At 46.4% G+C, this 22,377-nt stretch overlaps 1 protein-coding gene across 2 annotated transcripts in view; it reads right to left on the reverse strand.

Moving 5' to 3' along the window:
* SLC35B3 (solute carrier family 35 member B3) overlaps positions 1-22,377 on the reverse strand; it is a 163,371-nt gene that overhangs the window by 9,247 nt on the left and 131,747 nt on the right. For both annotated transcript variants that reach the window (XM_063923125.1, XM_063923126.1), the window contains exon 6: positions 6,040-6,137. In XM_063923125.1, coding sequence (XP_063779195.1) covers positions 6,040-6,137 — 98 coding nt within the window. The remainder of the gene's footprint in view (positions 1-6,039; positions 6,138-22,377) is intronic.

Here is a 22,377-nt window from a genome sequence, read left to right on the forward strand (position 1 = left end):
TCGCCATATACGGTGATAATGTTTCAACGTCACGTCTTTCCTAGCCTTGATCAGGGTAGGAATGACCTCCTCCGGAATCCCTTTTTCCGCTAGAATCTGGCGTTCAACCGCCATGCCGTCAAACGCAGCCGCGGTAAGTCTTGGAACAGACAGGGCCCCTGCTGCAGCAGGTCCTGCCTTAGAGGAAGAGGCCACGGATCTCCTCCTTGGCCAATCTGGAACAATGAGGATTGTTCTGACCCTGCTTATTCTTATTATTCTCAACACCTTGGGTATGAGAGGAAGAGGAGGAAACACATATACCGATCTGAACACCCAAGGTGTCACCAGAGCGTCTACCGCTACCGCCTGAGGGTCCCTTGACCTGGCGCAATACCGCTTTAGCTTTTTGTTGAGACGGGATGCCATCATGTCTATTTGAGGCAGTCCCCACCGACCCGTGATCTGTGCGAAGACTTCTTGATGAAGTCCCCACTCTCCCGGATGCAGGTCGTGCCTGCTGAGGAAGTCCGCCTCCCAGTTGTCCACCCCCGGGATGAACACTGCTTACATGGCCTTCCGCCCAGCGTAGAATCCTGGTCGCTTCTGCCATGGCCACTCTGCTCCTTGTTCCGCCTTGGCGGTTTATATGAGCCACTGCCGTGACATTGTCTGACTGAATCAGAACCGTTTTTTCCCGAAGCAATTCCTCCGCTTGACGCAGGGCGTTGTATATGGCCCTCAACTCCAGGACGTTGATGTGGAGACAAGTCTCTAGATTTGACCAGAGATCTTGGAAATTTCCCAGTGTGACTGCTCCCCAGCCTCGGAGGCTTGCGCCCGTGGTCACCAGGACCCAGTCCTGAATGCCGAACCTGCGACCCTCTGGTAGGTGAGCACTGTGCAGCCACCACAGGAGAGATACCCTGGTCCTGGGAGACAGGGTGATCCTTTGATGCATTAGTAAATGGGACCCGGAACACTTGTCCAAGAGGTCCCATTGAAAAGTCCTCGCATGGAACCTGCCGAAGGGGATGGCCCCGTATAAAGCCACCATCTTCCCCAGAACCCGTGTGCAATGATGCACTGAAACCTTTTTTGGCTTTAATAGGTTCCTGACCAGGGCTATGAGCTCCTGAACCTTTTCGATCGGAAGAAAACCTTTTTCTGGTCTGTGTCTAGAATCAGGCCCAAAAAGGTCAGACGCGTTGTAGGGACTAGCTGGGACTTCGGTATATTGAGAATCCAGCCGTGTAACTGCAACGTCTTCATGGACAGAGACACGCTGTCCAGCAACTTCTCCCGAGATCTCGCCTTTATGAGTAGATCGTCCAAGTATGGGATAATTGTGACACCCTGCCTGCGCAGGAGCACCATCATTTCCGCCATTACCTTGGTGAAAATTCTCGGGGCCGTGGAAAGCCCAAACGGCAACGTCTGAAATTGGTAGTGACAGTCCTGCACTGCAAATCTCAGGAACGCCTGGTGAGGGGGGAATATCGGAACATGAAGGTAAGCATCCTTTATGTCCAGGGACACCCTCCAATCCCACCCCTCCAGGCTGGCGATAACCGCCCTGAGGTGATTCCATTTTGAACTTAAACCTCTTCAAGTACAGGTTCAGGGATTTTAGGTTTAAAATGGGTCTGACCGAACAGTCTGGTTTCGGGACCACAAACAGGGTTGAGTAATATCCCTCTCCTTGCTGGAGATGAGGAACTGTGACAATCACCTGTTGAATATACAATTTTTGGATTGCTGCCAACACTAGCTCCCTCTCTGACGGGGAAGCCGGCAGAGCCGATTTGAAAAACCGTCGAGGAGGCAAGTCTTCGAATTCCAGCCTGTATCCCTGAGAAACAATCTCTAATGCCCAGGGATCCACCTGCGAGTGAACCCAGACGTGGCTGAAAAACCGAAGATGAGCCCCCACTAGATCTGCCTCCCCCCGGGAAGCCCCAGCGTCATGCGGTGGACTTTGCAGATGCAGGGGAGGACTTCTGCTCCTGGGAACTAGCTGTGTGCAGCTTTTTTTCCCTTGCCTTTTCCTCTGGCAACAAAGGACGATCCCCGTACCTTCTTGCTCATATTGGAACGAAAGGACTGCATTTGATAATGAGGTGCCTTTTTTGTATGCTGCGGGGGGACATAAGGTAAAAAATTCGACTTACCAGCCGTAGCAGTAGAGACAAGGTCCGAGAGGCCGTCTCCAAACAACTCCTCCCCTTTGTAAGGCAAGGACTCCATATGCCGCTTTGAATCGGCGTCTCCCGTCCACTGTCGGGTCCACAAGAGCCGCCTAGTAGAAATAGACATAGCGTTTATTCTGGAGCTTAATAAACAAATGTCTCTTTGAGCATCTCTCATATACAAGGCAGCATCTCGGATTTGCTCTATGGTCATTAAAATGGCATCCCTATCTAAGGTGTCAATCTCCGTAGATAAGGAAACTGCCCATGCCACAACAGCACTACAAACCCAGGCCGACGCCATAGCCGGTCAAACAATAGTACCTGAATGAGTGTAAATGTGCTTCATGGTAATTTCCTGCCTGCGATCAGCAGGATCCTTGAGGGAAGCCGTATCCTTAGAAGGCAGTGCCACCTTTTTGGATAAGCGTGTCAGCGCCTTGTCTAATTTAGGCGAAGATTCCCATCGTATCCTATCCGTTTGTGGAAAAGGATACGCCATAAGAATCCTTTTGGGAACTTGTGGTCTCCTATCTGGAGATTCCCAAGCCTTTTCGCACAATTCGCTCAACTCAAATGAGGACGGAAAGGTGACCTCAGGCTTTTTCCCCTTTATACATGTGTACCCTCGTGTCAAGGACAGGGGGTTCCTCAGTAATATGCAAAACCTCTTTAATGGCAATAATCATGTACCGAATACCTTTTGCCACCCTCGGCTGTAATTTTGCATCTTCATAGTCGACACTAGAGTCAGTATCCGTGTCGGTATCTGTGTCATCGATCTGGGATATGGTGCGCTTCTGAGACCCCGAAGGTCCTGGCGCCACAGGGACCGGCATGGTCTGGCTACCTGACTGATCCCTAGCTTCAGCCTTGTCTAATCTTTTATGCAATAGATTGACATTTGCATTTAAGACATTCAGCATATCCACCCATTCCGGTGTCGGCGTTGCCGACGGCGACATGACATTCAAGCACTCCCCCTCCACATTAAGCGAGCCTTCCTCGTCAAACATGTCGACACACGCGTACCGACACACTTCACACACACAGGGAAACTCTTTTCTGAAGACCGTATCCCCTTTAAGGCCCACTGGAGAGACAGAGAGAGAGTATGCCAGCACACACCCCAGCACTATACCCCTGGAAAAAAAACACAGAATGCCCTTTTCCAGAAGCGCTGAGTAGTAATAAAACGCCAATTATGTGCCCCCCCCCCCCCCTCTCCTTCAAACCCCCTATCACCGTGTGTAAAGCAGGGGAGAGTCCGGGGAGCTTCCTCTCAGCGGTGCTGTGGAGAGAAAATGGCGCTGGTGAGTGCTGAGGGAGAAGCCCCGCCCCCTCGGCGGCGGCTTCTGTCCCGCTCAAAGTTATTAAAAAATGGCGGGGGCTCTTTTATATACATGTACAGTGCCCACCTGTACATGTATATTGTCTTTTGCCATAAGAGAGGTGTTATAATGCTGCCTAGGGCACCCCCCCTGCGCCCTGCACCCTTACAGTGACCGGAGTGTGTGAGGTGTATGGGAGCAATGACGCACAGCTGCAGTGCTGTGCGTTACCTCAGTGAAGCTCTGAAGGCTTCTGCCGCCTGAGACGTCTTCTGACTTCGTTTCTTCTGGCTCTGTGAGGAGAACGGCGGCGCGGCTCTGGGAGTGAACGCCCAGGACGAACCTGTGTTCACCCCCTCTGGAGCTAATGGTGTCCAGTAGCCGAGGAAGCAGAGCCTATCATTTAAGAAGGTCTGCCCCTCTCTCCTCAGTCCCTCGATGCAGGGAGCCTATTGCCAGCAGTGCTCCCTGTAAAAATATAGAAAAAATCCAAACAAAAATGCTTTCTAGGCAGAGAACTCAGGAGAGCTCCCTGCAGTGCACCCATTTCCCTCTGGGCACCGTGTAAAAACTGAGGTCTGGAGGAGGGGCATAGAGGGAGGAGCCAGTGCACACCCAGAAACCAAAGCTTTCTTAAAGTGCCCTATCTCCTGTGGAGCCCGTCTATTCCCCATGGTTCTTACGGAGTCCCAGCATCCTCAAGGACGTTAGAGAAATTCCATTATTATTTGTACCTACTAGGTGTTTGTTTATTATAGTTACATGGGTTGCACAGTGGTTAGCATTGTTGCTTCACAGCAGTAGGGCCATGGTTTTGATTCTGACCAGGGAGGCTACCTAAGGTGTTTTCAAATTCTCCCTTTGTTTGTGACGGTATTCGTCTGAGTACTTCGGTTTTCTTCCACAATCCAAAAACCCCCCCCATAGTGGTAGTTGTAACTCCTTAGACGCAGAGGACACGCAGGACTTGTCATCCACATATAACATTGCAACAAACGTTCAAATAAATAAATATGGGTGAGGGAATTTAGGTGCCTTTATCTCTACTACACTGGCAACCTAGAAAGATGGGGGAATCCTCATTTGAAAGAAGGCCCCTCTTTCACACTGTGTACTCCCACAAAAGTTGCTGCCTGTTGGTCACTTTGTGGCCAAATTACCCTGTGCTACGGAAAACAGATATTTTCTATACATATGTACAGGTGAGGGGACTCGCCTCTTTCAAATGCTGTGGCCAAATAGCAAGTACTGTCTAGTGACCACAAGACAAGCTAAGTGCTATATAAAAATGTTGTTATACATAGAAGAAGGCACATACAATTCCCAGACATTAGTGCAATGTACTGTACCGGATAAGCAAACTGTGCCCACCAGAACTGCAAGGTTTCCCTCGTACACCATAGAGATGCAAGGGAAAACTTCCTATGTTAGACAGTTATGTAAGTGTCCAATATTTGTGCACTTCCCACTGAACTGAATTCTTCCCTATAATGATCCAAACATGCCGGGGCACCCTTGTTGAAAGAGGAGAGTCTCCTTTTCAAACAACATCCCCCCTTAGTAGTTACTGTACTGCCTGGTGATCACTAGACCAGTGGTTCTCAAACTCGGTCCTCAGGACCCCACACGGTTCACGTTTTCCATGTCACTCAGCAGGTGCACTGTGTACCACCAACTGTCACATTTTAAAAATGTACAGGTGACCTGCAAAACATGAACCGTGTGGGGTCCTGAGGACCGAGTTTGAGAACCTGTGCACTAGACAATGACCTAAACAGTACACACAAAATAACAAATTAATAACATTTCCCACACACAAGGATGTTCTAAAACAGAGATCTACCCATCTTGAGTGAAAAAAAAAAAAAAAAAGGAGTAATCATTTATTACGGTAAGGCCAACATATTATTTCTACACATAGTAAACGTTTAACTCAAAACAGTGAAAGCAAAAGAAAAAGTGCCGATGAATTTGTGAAAACCTACACGTACAGTACAGTACTGATATCTGCTATTTTGGAAAGTAGGATTAAGGTGGAAGCAAGAGCCAAAGTACTTCTTTGTTGTGATTTTGAAAAGAAACAAAATCAAATTGGCTTTTTTTCCCACTTTCTAGAAATTTCAATAACAAAAAAATAAAGTTATTTTGGTTAAATGTTACTTAATGTGTTAAAATGAGCAAAACGACATGGTATTTTCTAAAAAAAAAAAAAAAAATACATAGATTTCTGAAAAATTTGTGTGGGTAATACATAAAAAAAAAAAAAAAGTCAGTAACGTTGATGTTGGAATGTGAAGAACGCAACTCCAACATCAAAAAATGGTCTCAGCATAGGGACGAGAACAATCAGCAATAAAGGAGTTTATTGGTCGGGAGTGAAGGGTTCAAATATTCTCTGTAAAACACTGCATAATATGGAGGCAGTGTATGAATAAACAAAAATCATAATGGCTATACTATGCAGGTGCAACACTGGTTTCTATGGCCTTTTTTTCTGATTTCTTTTTATACACAAAACATAGGGATAATGTTCTCCTTACCATTTCTGAATTAGATCCATTGTGTAGTTTCATAGCCTTTTCTTGTACATTTCCTATAACAGCATCAGCACAAAGAGCAAGGGAGATGAGCAGCACACCTTAGGAAAAAAAACGACATACAATATATTATTAAGCAGGTTTATTACAAACAGTTTATAAGTAATTATCCTGCCAGGTATTTAGAATAGAACAAATATATACCAAATGTATTTCTTTTGGGGTACTGCGCAATCAAGTTTAACCTTTAACCCAGTGGTTCTCAAACTGTGTGCCGTGGCACCCTGGGGTGACTCGGGGCACTTGCAGGGGTGCCTTGGATTAGAGGTCCAGGACCAATTCAAATTATGTATGGCCAATGTAATACAGAATCAAATATTGTTCCTTACCACATAATTGAACCTAAGGATGACATATAAACACAATTTACTTAATTTAATATTTCTTCTAAATTTCTCAAAAAGAAAATTTTGGCCTAGAAATGCCGTCAAAAAAAGTCTGATGCTCTAAGGCGCCGTGATTCAAGAAAGTCTGGGAACCACTGCTTCAACCACTTGCCTAGTGTGGCTGCATCAGATGCAACCACATCAGATGCAATCACATGGTTGCATCTGATGTGACCAGTTAGAAATGCCCACTGGGTAGCACATGGAAGTTAATCCAGCATCAAGATAATCTTCGGGCAGCTGCCAATCTCCAGGGATCTCCTGGTCCCTCTTCTTTCTTGTTCTCTGCCCTGGTGCCTGTTGTGCTTCCGATCATTGTTGATAAGGCAGCACTTCCCACCCCATGGCTGCAGAGATTGACAGCTGCCGGAGAAATGTAAAAGAAGTAGCCTTTACCTTCCCTGTGTACACCTGACGGCTGCAGAGAGGAACAGCTACCAATAAAATATAAAGCTGCGATGCCGCAATGTTCCAAGCATCGATGGTCTGATATATCTGCATCGATGTTTAAACCAATGTTTATAAAAAAAAGTTTACTTTTTTTAAAAATAAAAACAATGATGCTGTATATGTCTTAAATAGATGGTCTTAATCTAATAAAATCATAAAAAAAGACAACTTTTGAGCTGCTTTTGTAAAAAATATTAGCTAATTAAGTGGTTAAAAAAATTATAGCTAGGTAGATCTATAGAAGGGACACAACACCAAGAGAGGCACCTGTGAAAAATACATATTCCTGATCCCATATTAGGCAAAAGGATTAAGGGGTCTAGTTACTAAGGGGGGGGGGGGGGGGGGGGGGGAGAGATGTACTAAACAGCTAACAGAGTGGATAAGTGAGCCAGTGGAGAAGTTACCCATGGCAACCCATCTGTTGCTCTGCATAATTTTATATTATGCAAATTATAAATGTTACGTCAATGCTGATTTGTTGCCATGGGCAACTTCTCCACTGGCTCACTTTTCCACTCTTTTCACTGCTTAGTACATCTCCCCATAAGCCATGGAGAGAGATAAGGCTGATGGAGATAAAGTACCAGCCAATCTTCTCCTGTTCGTTTTCAAACACCGCCTGTAACATGGCAGTTAGGAGCAGACTGTTTAGTACTTTGGGGGACATTTACTAAGCAGTGATAAAAGAGTGGAGAAGTGAGCCAGTGGAGAAGTGCCTATGGCAACCAATCAGCAATGAAGTAACATCTATAATTCGCATATACAGAGCTGCCGATTGGTTGATGGGGCAACTTCTCCACTGGCTCACTTCTGCGCTCTTATCACTGCTTAGTAAATGTCCCCCTTTATCTCCATCCACTTTATCTCTCTCCAAGGTGTAAGGTGTGTACACATGCATTCGATCACTGGCTGATCGGTTTAAACATTCCCGATCAGTCAGGTGGTGTGTGACAAGCCATGACCCCCTAGGAGGGTAGCGGCTCCTCTATGGGAATCGGGAGGATCCATGTACAAGCACATGAGACGTGCCCTCCCGGTCCCAACCATTGTAGAAGCGTTAAAAGCCGTGGCACTGACCGTTGCGGTGAGTGCAGCAATAGATTTTGCCAGCTCGGGCTAGTGCTGGCACACTCACAGCACTGTCACAGGCTGTTGGAATATGTAGCCAGGGATTGTGCATACAAAAAATAATAAATACAGTATACATATTTTTTTTAAATGTTACTCTGTCAGCTGCGGGTGCCAATAGGAAGTTCAGATCCTGGCATTTGCAAATTCACTGCAAGCATTGGTCACATACGGCAAAGAGGGCATGTGTGATTCCCTACAGAGGTGAGTTAGCACTCTCGCTCTTCGGCAAACGCTTTTTTAAATATATCACATCGGTAATTCGCCCTGCTTCACAGTGATAATGGGCGACATGCATTTGCCCCTTTATATTCCTCTACTTTATTTTTCTCCAAGCTTGGATAAATCCCCCACCATATCTTTATGTTGCAATTGATATTGGATTATTATTGGAAACCATTCATAAAGAGGCTAATTTGCAAGTAATACTGCAGCATATAACTCATTTTACATTTATATACAGGTTGAGTATCCCTTATCCAAAATGCTTGGGACCAGAAGTATTTTGGATATTGGATTTTTCCGTATTTTGGAATAATTGCATACCATAATGAGATATCATGGCGATGGGATCTAAGTATAAGCACAGAATGCATTTATGTTTCATATACACCTTATACACACAGCCTGAAGGTCATTTTAGCCAATATTTTTAATAACTTTGTGCATTAAACAAAGTGGGTGGAATTCAAATGTTTGAAAAGTCAGTTGGGTGTCTGTTTTTTTCCAGTCTATTAGATAGGAAAAAAACAGACACCCAACTGACTTTTCAAACATTTGAATCTCCCCCAGTGTGTGTACATTCACACAATTAATTTATGTTTCATATACACCTTATACACACAGCCTGAAGGTCATTTAATACAATACTTTTAATAACTTTGTGTATTAAAATAAGAATTTACTTACCGATAATTCTATTTCTCGGAGTCCGTAGTGGATGCTGGGGTTCCTGAAAGGACCATGGGGAATAGCGGCTCCGCAGGAGACAGGGCACAAAAAGTAAAGCTTTAGGATCAGGTGGTGTGCACTGGCTCCTCCCCCTATGACCCTCCTCCAAGCCAGTTAGGTACTGTGCCCGGACGAGCGTACACAATAAGGGAGGAATTTTGAATCCCGGGTAAGACTCATACCAGCCACACCAATCACACCGTACAACTTGTGATCTAAACCCAGTTAACAGTATGATAACAGCGGAGCCTCTGAAAAGATGGCTCACAACAATAATAACCCGATTTTTGTAACTATGTACAAGTATTGCAGATAATCCGCACTTGGGATGGGCGCCCAGCATCCACTACGGACTCCGAGAAATAGAATTATCGGTAAGTAAATTCTTATTTTCTCTATCGTCCTAGTGGATGCTGGGGTTCCTGAAAGGACCATGGGGATTATACCAAAGCTCCCAAACGGGCGGGAGAGTGCGGATGACTCTGCAGCACCGAATGAGAGAACTCCAGGTCCTCTTTTGCCAGGATATCAAATTTGTAGAATTTTACAAACGTGTTCTCCCCTGACCACGTAGCTGCTCGGCAGAGTTGTAATGCCGAGACCTCTCGGGCAGCCGCCCAAGATGAGCCCACCTTCCTTGTGGAATGGGCCTTAACCGATTTAGACTGTGGCAGGCCTGCCTCAGAATGTGCAAGTTGAATTGTGTTACAAATCCAACGAGCAATCGACTGCTTAGAAGCAGGCGCACCCAACTTGTTGGGTGCATACAGTATAAACAGCGAGTCAGATTTTCTGACTCCAGCTGTCCTGGAATATATTTTCAGGGCCCTGACAACTTCTAGCAACTTGGAGTCCTCCAAGTCCCTAGTAGGGGCAAGGCACCACAATAAGCTGGTTCAGGTGAAACACTGACACCACCTTAGGGAGAGAACTGGGGACGAGTCCGCAGCTCTGCCCTGTCCGAATGGACAAACAGATATGGGCTTTTTTGAGAAAAAACCACCAATTTGACACTCGCCTGGTCCAGGCCAGGGCCAAGAGCATGGTCACTTTTTATGTGAGATGCTGCAAATCCACATATTTGACTGGTTTTAAACCAATGTGATTTGAGAAATCCCAGAACTACGTTGAGATCCCACAGTGCCACTGGAGGCACAAAAAAGGGGTTTGTATATGCAATACTCCCTTGACAAACTTCTGGACTTCAGGAACTGAAGCCAATTCTTTCTGGAAGAAAATTTACAGGCCGAATTTGAACCTTAATGGACCCCAATTTGAGGCCCATAGACACTCCTGTTTGCAGGAAATGCAGGAAACGACCGAGTTGAAATTTCTTTGTGGGGCCTTCCTGGCCTCACACCACGCAACAAATTTTCGCCACACGTGGTGATAATGTTGTGCGGTCACCTCCTTTCTGGCTTTGACCAGGGTAGGAATGACCTCTTCCGGAATGCCTTTTTTCCCTTAGGATCCGGCTTTCCATCGCCATGCCGACAAACGCAGCTGCGGTAAGTCTTGGAACAGACATGGTACTTGCTGAAGCAAGTCCCTTCTTAGCGGCAGAGGCCATAAGACCTCTGTAAGCATCTCTTGAAGTTCCGGGTACCAAGTCCTTCTTGGCCAATCCGGAGCCATGAGTATAGTTCTTACTCCTCTACGTCTTATAATTCTCAGCACCTTAGGTATGAGAAGCAGAGGAGGGAACACATACACCGACTGGTACACCCACGGTGTTACCAGAACGTCCACATCTATTGCCTGAGGGTCCCTTGACCTGGCGCAATACCTGTCCCGTTTTTTGTTCAGACGGGACGCCATCATGTCCACCTTTGGTATTTCCCAACGGTTTACAATCATGTGGAAAAAACTTCTCAATGAAGTTTCCACTCTCCCGGGTGGAGGTCGTGCTGAGGAAGTCTGCTTCCCAGTTTCCATTCCCGGGATGAAAAACTGCTGACAGTGTTATCACATGATTTTCCGCCCAGCGAAAAGTCCTTGCAGTTTCTGCCATTGCCCTCCTGCTTCTTGTGTCGCCCTGTCTGTTTACGTGGGCGACTGCCGTGATGTTTTTCCCACTGGATCAATACCGGCTGACCTTGAAGCAGAGGTCTTGCTAAGCTTAGAGCATTATAAATTTACCCTTAGCTCCAGTATATTTATGTGGAGAAAAGTCTCCATACTTGATCACACTCCCTGGAAATTTTTCCCTTGTGTGACTGCTCCCCAGCCTCTCAGGCTGGGCTCCGTGGTTACCAGCATCCAATCCTGAATGCCGAATCTGCGGCCCTCTAGAAGATGAGCACTCTATAACCACCACAGGAGAGACACCCTTGTCCTTGGATATTGGGTTATCCGCTGATGCATCTGAAGATGCGATCCGGACCATTTGTCCAGCAGATCCCACTGAAAAGTTCTTACGTGAAATCTGCCGAATGGAATTGCTTCGTAGGAAGCCACCATTTTTACCAGGACCCTTGTGCAATGATGCACTGTTTTTAGGAGGTTCCTGACTTGCTCGGATAACTCCCTGGCTTTCTCTTCCGGGAGAAACACCTTTTTCTGGACTGTGTCCAGAATCATCCCTAGGCACAGCAGACGTGTCGTCGGGATCAGCTGCGATTTTGGAATATTTAGAATCCACCCGTGCTGATTGTAGCAGTATCCGAGATAGTGCTACTCCGACCTCCAACTGTTCCCTGGACTATGCCCCTATCAGGAGATCGTCCAAGTAAGGGATAATTAAGACGCCTTTTCTTCGAAGAAGAATCATCAATTCGGCCATTACCTTGGTAAAGACCCCGGGGTGCCGTGGACAATCCAAACGGCAGCGTCTGAAACTGATAGTGACAGTTCTGCACCACGAACCTGAGGTACCCTTAGTGAGAAGGGCAAATTTGGGACATAGAGGTAAGCATCCCTGATGTCCCGGGACACTATATAGTCCCCTTCTTCCTGGTTCGTTATCACTGCTCTGAGTGACTTCATCTTAATTTGAACCTTTGTAAGTGTTCAAAAAAAATTTTTTAGAATAAGTCTCACCTAGCCTTCTGGCTTCAGTACCACAATATAGTGTGGAATAATACCCCTTTTCTGTAGTAGGAGGGGTAATTTAATTGTCACCTGCTGGGAACACAGCTTGTGAATTTTTTCCCATACTACCTCCTTGTCGGAGGGAGACTTGGTAAAGCAGACTTCAGGAGCCTGCGAAGGGGAAACGTCTCGACATTCCCATCTGTACCCCCGGGATACTACTTGTAGGATCCAGGGGTCCTGTACGGTCTCAGCGCCATGCTGAGAACTTGTCAGACGCGGTGGAACGCTTCTGTTCCTGGGAATAGGCTGCCTGTTGCAGTCTTCTTCCCTTTCCTCTATCCCTGGGCAGATATGATCTTATAGGGACGAGAGGACTGAGGCTGAAAAGACGGTGTCTTTTTCTGCAGAGATGTGACTTAGGGTAAAAAACGGTGGATTTTCCAGCAGTTGCCGTGACCACCAGGTCCGATGGACCGACCCCAAACAAGTCCTCTTCCTTTATACGGCCATACTGTGCCGTTTGGAATCTGCATCACCTGACCACTGTCGTGTCCATAACATCTTCTGGCAGTTATGGACATCGCGTTTATTCATGATGCCAGAGTGCAAATATCCCTCTGTGCATCTCGCATATATAGAAATGCTCTATAGTCAATAAAATACTGTCCCTGTCAAGGGTATCAATATTTTTAGTCAGGGAATCCGACCAAGCCACCCTAGCTCTGCACATCCAGGCTGAGGCGATCGCTGGCCGCAGTATAACACCAGTATGTGTGTATATACTTTTTATTATATTTTCCAGCCTTGTCAGCTGGTCCTTGAGGACGGCCCTATCTATAGACGGTACCGCCACTTGTTTTGATAAGCGTGTGAGCGCCTTATCCACCTTAAGGGGTGTTTCCCAACGCGCCCTAACTTCTGGCGGGAAAGGGTATACCGCCCATAATTTTCTATCGGGGGGAACCCACGCATCATCACACACTTTATTTAATTTATCTGATTCAGGAAAAACTATGGTAGTTTTTTCACATCCCACATAATACCCTCTTTTGTGGTACTTGTAGTATCAGAAATACGTAACACCTCCTTCATTGCCTTTAACGTGTGGCCCTAATAAGGAATACGTTTGTTTATTCACCGTCGACACTGGATTCAGTGTCCCTGTCTGTGTCGACCGACTAAAGTAAACGGGCGTTTTAAAACCCTTGACGGTGTTTTTGAGACGTCTGGACCGTACTAATTGTTTGTCGGCCGTCTCATGTCGTCAACCGACCTTGCAGCGTGTTGACATTATCACGTAATTTCCTAAATAAGCCATCCATTCCGGTGTCGACTCCCTAGAGAGTGACATCACCATTACAGGCAATTGCTCCGCCTCCTCACCAACATCGTCCTCCTACCTGTCGACACACACGTACCGACACACAGCACACACACAGGGAATGCTCTGATAGAGGACAGGACCCACTAGCCCTTTGGAGAGACAGAGGGAGAGTTTGCCAGCACACACCAAAAACGCTATAATTATATAGGGACAACCTTATATAAGTGTTTTCCCTTATAGCATCTTAATATATATATAAGCATATCGCCAAATTAGTGCCCCCCCTCTCTGTTTTAACCCTGTTTCTGTAGTGCAGTGCAGGGGAGAGCCTGGGAGCCTTCCCTCCAGCCTTTCTGTGAGGGAAAATGGCGCTGTGTGCTGAGGAGATAGGCCCCGCCCCTTTTTCGGCGGCCTCGTCTCCCGCTCTTAACGGATTCTGGCAGGGGTTAAATATCTCCATATAGCCTCCGGAGGCTATATGTGAGGTATTTTTAGCCAAAATAGGTATTCATTTGCCTCCCAGGGCGCCCCCCTCCCAGCGCCCTGCACCCTCAGTGACTGCCGTGTGAAGTGTGCTGAGAGGAAAATGGCGCACAGCTGCAGTGCTGTGCGCTACCTTTAGAAGACTGAGGAGTCTTCTGCCGCCGATTCTGGACCTCTTCTTACTTCAGCATCTGCAAGAGGGCCGGCGGCAAGGCTCCGGTGACCATCCAGGCTGTACCTGTGATCGTCCCTCTGGAGCTGATGTCCAGTAGCCAAGAAGCCAATCCATCCTGCACGCAGGTGAGTTCACTTCTTCTCCCCTAAGTCCCTCGTTGCAGTGATCCTGTTGCCAGCAGGACTCACTGTAAAATAAAAAACCTAAGCTAAACTTTCCTAAGCAGCTCTTTAGGAGAGCCACCTAGATTGCACCCTTCTTGGCCGGGCACAAAATCTAACTGGCTTGGAGGAGGGTCATAGGGGGAGGAGCCAGTGCACACCACCTGATCCTAAAGCTTTACTTTTTGTGCCCTGTCTCCTGCGGAGCCGCTATTCCCCATGGTCCTTTCAGGAACCCCAGCATCCACTAGGACGATAGAGAAACAAAGTTTGTGTACATTGAGCCATCAGAAAACAAATGTTTCATTATCTCACTCAAAAAATTCTGTATTTTGGAATATTTGGATATGGGATACTCAACCTGTACTTGTCTAGGTGTTAGTTTTATTTCAATCTTTCTAGGAGTATACATTCATGTCTACATTCAACATGTCATCATTTACAATGTTGACACAGTCAGGTTAGGATTAGGGTGAGGCTGCGGTTAGCGGTAGTTTTCAAATCTATGAAAAAACGCATTGCTGGTATGCAGATAATCAACATTCCCAACATTAACCTTGTGACTGAGGACATCTGACATGTCAGCATTCTTTCTATGCCCACCCAACAAATCATACCCTTCTCCAATAAGGTTCTCATTGATAGTAGTTGAGAATAAAACCTGATTTTACATTAATGAAAATTGCTTCAGAACTTGTAAAGCACTAATTGATGAAAATATTTAAATACAGCACTTATAAGATTTAATTTGAAGACCTATAGTCTGTACACCATATACACAAGCGCATTACAAGGGATATAAGCCCTCAACCAACTGGGGTTTTATGATAAGAATATTTGTATGAGACAGCATAAGAGTATGCTTTGTTTATACTAGCTGAACAGTTTTGCTCCCTTTAGGCAAAGATGTCATCTGAATAGATTTGTCCCTCACAATGTTCAAAGGAATCTGATTAAATTATGTAAGTAGAGCTTCAGCTGGAATCAGACTAGTTTATGTATCAATGTTTCTGAGAAATTTATGAGTAAAAGTCAAGTGAAGTCAATTTGGCATTTAGTAACTAGCATCCAAACTGCTACCCTTAGGCAACTGAATCCTTGAGAATTTTTCATTTGAAAGTTAATATAAAATGGAGAAAGTAGTATGTTTTCTGAAAGCCTCAATGCCTCCAAGACTTTTACTGGTTTACGCATTTATCCATGCATATGCTAGTGTCAATACTCATTTAACAAATGTTACCTAATACACCGCCTTTGCAAAGAATAATATGTTGTAATAAACTAAAGCACTTTGCCTGCTTTTTCCCCCCCTACTTATTGTCTGTTTAGCAACACGTTTGTATACAAACAAATACACTACTGTGACTACTGTTTCTATGGTTAAAGCAGCAAAGGAACAAATCCAATTTCAGGTACATTAATTACATACTGAACAGAACTTGTGTGCATTATAGGGCATTCATTTACTTTTTTTGTAGCAAACTAACAGATTTTAAGAGGGATACAGTAATTGTACATCACATGTGCATTTTATACTACTGGACTATATAGAGGATGCCTTCTATTACAGAATTGCCATAGTGACATACTGACTAAAATAAGATTTTAAACCTACCGGTAAATCTATTTCTCCTAGTCCGTAGAGGATGCTGGGGACTCCGTAAGGACCATGGGGTATAGACGGGCTCCGCAAGAGACATGGGCACCTATAAAGAACTTTTAGTATGGGTGTGCACTGGCTTCTCCCTCTATGCCCCTCCTCCAGAGCTCAGCTAGAGAACTGTGCCCAGAGGAGATGGACAATACGAGGAAAGGATTTTGTAAATCTAAGGGCAAGATTCATACCAGCCCACACCAATCATACCATATAACCTGGAATACACATAACCAGTTAACAGTATGAACAAACAACAGCAACGGTCCAAGACCGATTCCAACTGTAACATAACCCTTATGTAAGCAATAACTATATACAAGTCTTGCAGATTTTCCGCACTGGGACGGGCGCCCAGCATCCTCTACGGACTAGGAGAAATAGATTTACCGGTAGGTTTAAAATCTTATTTTCTCTTACGTCCTAGAGGATGCTGGGGACTCCGTAAGGACCATGGGGTTCATACCAAAGCTCCCAATCGGGCGGGAGAGTGCGGATGACTCTGCAACACCCACTGAGCAAATGCTAGGTCCTCATCAGCCAGGGTATCAAACTTGTAGAATTTAGCAAAAGTGTTTGACCCCGACCAAGTCGCTGCTCGGCAAAGCTGTAATGCCGAGACGCCCCGGGCAGCCGCCCAAGAAGAGCCCACCTTCCTAGTGGAATGGGCCTTTACTGAATGTGGTAACGGAAATCCAGCCGTAACATGCGCCTGCTGAATCGTGTTACAGATCCAGCGAGCAATAGTCTGCTTTGAAGCAGGCGCGCCAATCTTGTTGGCTGCATACAGAACAAACAGAGCCTCTGTTTTCCTAATTCTAGCCGTCCTGGCTACATAAATCTTTAAGGCCCTGACTACATGCAGGGACCTGGAATCCTCCAAGTCACTTGTAGCCACAGGCACCACAATAGGTTGGTTTATATTGAATGAAGAAACAACCTTAGGTAAAAATTGAGGAAGAGTCCTCAATTCCGCTCTATCAACATGAAAAATCAAGTAGGGGCTCTTGTGAGACAAGGCCGCTAATTCTGACACCCGCCTTGCAGATGCCAAGGCCAATAACATGACCACCTTCCAGGTGAGAAATTTCAACTCAGCCGTGTTAAGGGGTTTAAACCAGTGTGATTTTAAGAACTGCAACACCACGTTCAGGTCCCATGGTGCCAGTGGGGGCACAAAAGGAGGCTGGATGTGTAGCACTCCCTTTACAAAAGTCTGGACTTCTGGAAGAGAAGCCAATTCCTTCTGAAAGAATATCGACAAAGCCGAAATCTGTACCTTAACAGAGCCTAATTTTAGGCCCATATCCACTCCTGTCTGTAGGAAGTGGAAAAAACGACCCAAATGGAAATCTTCCGTAGTAGCATTCCTGGTTTCACACCAAGAGACATATTTCCGCCAGATATGGTGATAATGTTTTGCCGTCACCTCCTTCCTAGCCTTTATTAGAGTAGGTATGACCTCTTCCGGAATACCCTTCTCATCTAGGATCCGGCGTTCAACCGCCATGACGTCAAACGTAACCGCGGTAAGTCTTGGAACATGCAGGGCCCCTGCTGCAACAGGTCCACCCTTAGAGGAAGAGGCCAAGGATCTTCTGTGAGCATCTCCTGAAGATCCGAGTACCAGGCCCTTCGAGGCCAGTCTGGAACTATGAGTATTGTCTGTACTCTTTTTCGCTTTATGATTCTCAACACCTTTGTGATGAGAGGAAGAGGAGGAAACACGTAGACAGACTGGAACACCCATGGCGTTAATAGAGCGTCTACTGCTATTGCCTGAGGGTCCCGGGACCTGGCACAATACCTCCGAAGCTTCTTGTTGAGGCGTGACGCCATCATGTCTATTTGAGGAACTCCCCCAAAGACCCGTTCTCTCTGCAAAGACTTCTTGATGAAGTCCCCACTCTCCTGGATGGAGATCGTGTCTGCTGAGGAAGTCTGCCTCCCAGTTGTCCACACCCGGAATGAAGACAGCTGACAGAGCGCTTACGTGATTTTCCGCCCAGCGAAGAATCCTGGTGGCTTCTGCCATCGCGACTCTGCTCCTTGTCCCGCCTTGGTGGTTCACTTGAGCTACTGCTGTGACATTGTCCGATTGAATCAGCACCGGTAGGTTGCGAAGAAGACTCTCCGCTTGTCGAAGGCCGTTGTATATGGCCCTTAATTCCAACACGTTGATGTGCAGGCAGGACTCCTGGCTTGTCCATAGTCCTTGAAAATTTCTTCCTTGGGTGGCTGCTCCCCATCCTCGGAGGCTCGCGTCCGTGGTTATCAGAACCCAGTCCTGAATGCCGAATCTGCGACCCTCTAGGAGGTGAGCACTTTGCAGCCACCATAGAAGAGACACCCTGGCCCTGTGGGACAGTGTTATCTTTTGATGTAATTGTAGATGGGACCCGGACAATTTGTCCAGAAGGTCCCATTGAAACGTCCTCGCATGGAACCTGCCTCGTAGGCTGCCACCATTTTCCCCAGAACACGAGTGCATTGATGAACTAACACTCTTTTTGGCTTTAGCAGATCTCTGACCATGTTCTGGAGGTCCTGGGCTTTTTCCAACGGGAGAAAAACCTTCTTTTGTTCCGTGTCCAGAATCATACCTAGGAACGCTAGTCGAGTTGTTGGAACCAACTGTGACTTCGGTAGATTGAGAATTCAACCGTGTTGCTGGAGTACTCTCAGAGAGAGTGACACGTTTCTCAGCAATTGCTCTTTTGATCTCGCCTTTATCAGGAGATCGTCCAAGTATGGGATAATTGTGACTCCTTGTTTGCGCAGGACCACCATCATTTCTGCCATTATCTTGGTGAAAATCCTCGGGGCCGTGGAAAGCCCAAACGGCAATGTCTGAAACTGGTAATGACAATCCTGTACAGCGAATCTCAGGTACTCCTGATGAGAGGGATATATGGGGACATGAAGGTAAGCATCCTTTATGTCCAGTGATGCCATAAAATCCCCCTATTACCGCTCGGAGCGATTCCATCTTGAATTTGAATCTTTTCAAGTACAGGTTTAGGGATTTTAGATTTAAAATGGGTCTGACCGAACCATCCGGCTTCGGGACCACAAAAAGGGTCGAATAGTACCCTTTTCCCTGTTGGTTCAGGGGAACCCTGATAATTACTTGCTGTTGACACAGCGTTTGAATTGCAGCTAACACTACATCCCGCTCTGGGGTAGAAGCTGGTAAGGCCGACTTGAAAAATCGGCATGGGGCACCTCTTCGAATTCCAGTTTGTAGTCTTGGGAAACTATTTCCAACGCCCAAGGATTCACGGCTGACCTGACCCAGACCTGGCTGAAGATTCGAATGCGTGCCCCCACTGGTGCGGACTCCCGCAGGGGAGCCCCAGCGTGATGCAGTGGGTTTTGTAGAAGCCGGGGAGGACTTCTGTTCCTGGGCACCAGCCGAAGCAGGTGTTCTCTTTCCTCTACCCTTACCTCTAGCAAGGAAGGAGGATCCCCGACCTCTTCTGGACTTTTGCGACCGAAAGGACTGCATGTGATATTGTGGAGTTTTCTTTTGCTGTTGAGGAATAAAAGGTAAAAAGGTAGATTTACCCGCGGTAGCTGTGGAAACCAGGACCGCAAGCCCATCCCCAAACAACACGTCACCCTTATAGGGTAAAACCTCCATATGCTTTTTCGAATCCGCATCACCCGTCCATTGGCGGGTCCATAAGGATCGTCTCGCTGAAATAGCCATGGCATTGGCTCTGGAACCCAGCAACCCAATGTCCCTTTGAGCGTCTCTCATATACAAGATTGCGTCTTTAATATGGGCTAGAGTTAACAAAATAGCATCCCTATCTAGGGTATCAAGGTCAGCCGACAGGGTATCTGTCCAAGCTGCAACTGCGCTACATACCTATGCCGACGCAATTGTAGGTCTGAGCAAAGCACCAGTATGTGAACAAATAGACTTTAATGTAGTCTCCTGCCTGAGGTCCGCAGGGTCCTTGAGGGCCGCTGTGTCTGGAGACGGCAGCGCCACTTTCTTGGACAGGCGTGTTAAAGCCTTGTCCACAGTGGGAGAGGATTCCCAACGTACCCTGTCCTGTGTAGGGAAAGGGCATGCCATATTAATTCTTTTGGGAATCTGCAGCCTCTTATCTGGAGTCTCCCAAGCTTTTTCAAATAACTCGTTAAGTTCATGAGATGGGGGAAAGTTTATTATCTGTTTCTTTCCCTTAAACACGTGTACCCTCGTGTCTGGAACAGAGGGTTCATCAGCAATATGCAACACATCTCTTATTGCAATAATCATACACTGAATACTCTTTGTCACCTTAGGGTGCAATCTAGCTTCATCATAGTCGACACTGGAATCAGAGTCCGTGTCAGTATCAGTGTCCACAATTAGTGACAAGGGACGCTTTTGAGACCCAGACGGGCCCTGTGAGTCGGTCCAATCCGAGGATTGACCCCCTGATGCCTCCCTGGATTCAGCTTTATCTAGCCTCTTATGTAAAGATGCCACACTTGCATTCAACATATGCCACATGTCCATCCATTCCTGAGTCGGCACTACCGACGGGGACACACCACTCATCTGCTCCACCTCCTCCTTGGAGAAGCCTTCCGCTTCAGACATGCCGACACGCACGTACCGACACCCCACACACACAGGGATATACCTATAAGGGGACAAATCCCCAACCAGGCCCTTAGGAGAGACAGAGAGAGAGTATGCCAGCACACACCCAGCGCCAAACTGACACTGGAAAATCCAGACAGCGCTTTTATATTATTATATAATGCCAATCTTCCCACTCACTGCGCTCCAATGTGCCCCCCTCCTCTTTTTCAGCCCTCTGAAGTGTTCAGCAGGGGAGAGTCCGGGAAGCCAGCGTTCTCTGCAGCCTCTGTGGAGAAAATGGCGCTGGTTAGTGCTGAGGGATCAAGCTCCGCCCCCTCCAGCGGCGGGCTTCGGTCCCTCTTCAATTTTAATAAAATGGCGGGGTATCATCTATTTGCTGCCTCCGCAGCCAAATGTGACCTTTTTTGCCCAAAAACGAGGTTTATTGCTGCCCAGGGCGCCCCCCCTGCGCCCATCAGTGCTTTCTGTGTGTCTGTGTGTGGGAGCAATGGCTTTACCTCATGAAGATCTGAAGTCTTCTGCCTCCTTTGACGTCTTCTTGCTTCTCATGCTCACCTGGCTTCTATCTTCCGTCTCTGTGAGGTGGACGGCGGCGCGGCTCCGGGACGAACCCCAGGGTGAGACCTGTGTTCCGACTCCCTCTGGAGCTAATGGTGTCCAGTAGCCTAAGAAGCTGAGCCTATCATTTAAGTAGGTCTGCTCCTCTCCCCTCAGTCCCACGATGCAGGGAGCCTGTTGCCAGCAGTGCTCCCTGAAAATAAAAAACCTAACAAAATTATTATTTTTTTTTCCACAGAAAACTCAGGAGAGCTCTCTGCAGTGCACCCTTCTCCTCTGGGCACAGGATCTAACTGAGGTCTGGAGGAGGGGCATAGAGGGAGGAGCCAGTGCACACCCATACTAAAAGTTCTTTATAGGTGCCCATGTCTCCTGCGGAGCCCGTCTATACCCCATGGTCCTTACGGAGTCCCCAGCATCCTCTAGGACGTAAGAGAAATTATTAACATCATTTGATTCAATTGTGTAATAAAAACAACATATACATATTACTATCAACTGGTATAAAAAAGGATTACATATAATAGTTTTGCATTTTACGGATTCAAATACAAATGCTCTCTGGTGTGTTCTCTGAAATTAAAGGGCCATTTTATGTAAGTTACAGGGAAGGTAAAGATTGTGCAAATATTCTAGTGTCCAAAATAATCCAAGACATAATGGGGGGTCTATTTGTGACACAGTGGAAAGAGTGGTGAAGTGAGCCAGTTGAAAAGTTGCTTATGGCAACCAATCAGTGCTCAGGTAACATTTAAAAAGTGCATTCTATAAACTTATACGTAGCAGCTGATTGGTTGCCATGGGCAACTTCTCCACACTTTTCACTGCTTCATAAATAGATCCCATGGTGAACAAATGAAGGAAAAAAAGAAAAAAGAAAAAAACAGTCACAAGGCACAATTATAAAAAGAAACATTTACTGCTGGCATTAGTTACAAGAGTGCCTCATTTCTCGAATTCATTTCCCTGTAAATATTGAATTTCCCTACTGATGTTGGTCTCCTTATTTATGTAGTGTAGCGCTGTCAGTGTAGGAGTGTGTGAGTGGGACATCTTCAGACTTTAGTTATCATAATACAGATGTGTCCCTCCTCGCTTGCAGGTTTTCACCTGCCGCATGAATATGCATCGCAGCAGCAAACACCTGCAGGGTGCAGTGACTAGTCGTGGCGTGCGTTTGCACCATGCATTCCTATGGAAGCAGGCACATTATTTGCGGCAAATAAGTCATGTTTGACACAAATAGAATTTAAAATGACCCTGGCCACATCTGTATTTAGAACAAACGAAATTTGGATATGTTTAATCTGCGCAGTTAACCGGAAAATATGCAGCAGGTCCTCTTCATCTAAACAAGCAAACACTAAAA

This window comes from Pseudophryne corroboree, chromosome 5, assembly GCF_028390025.1.
Source record: "Pseudophryne corroboree isolate aPseCor3 chromosome 5, aPseCor3.hap2, whole genome shotgun sequence".
NCBI classification, from domain to species: Eukaryota; Metazoa; Chordata; class Amphibia; order Anura; family Myobatrachidae; genus Pseudophryne; species Pseudophryne corroboree.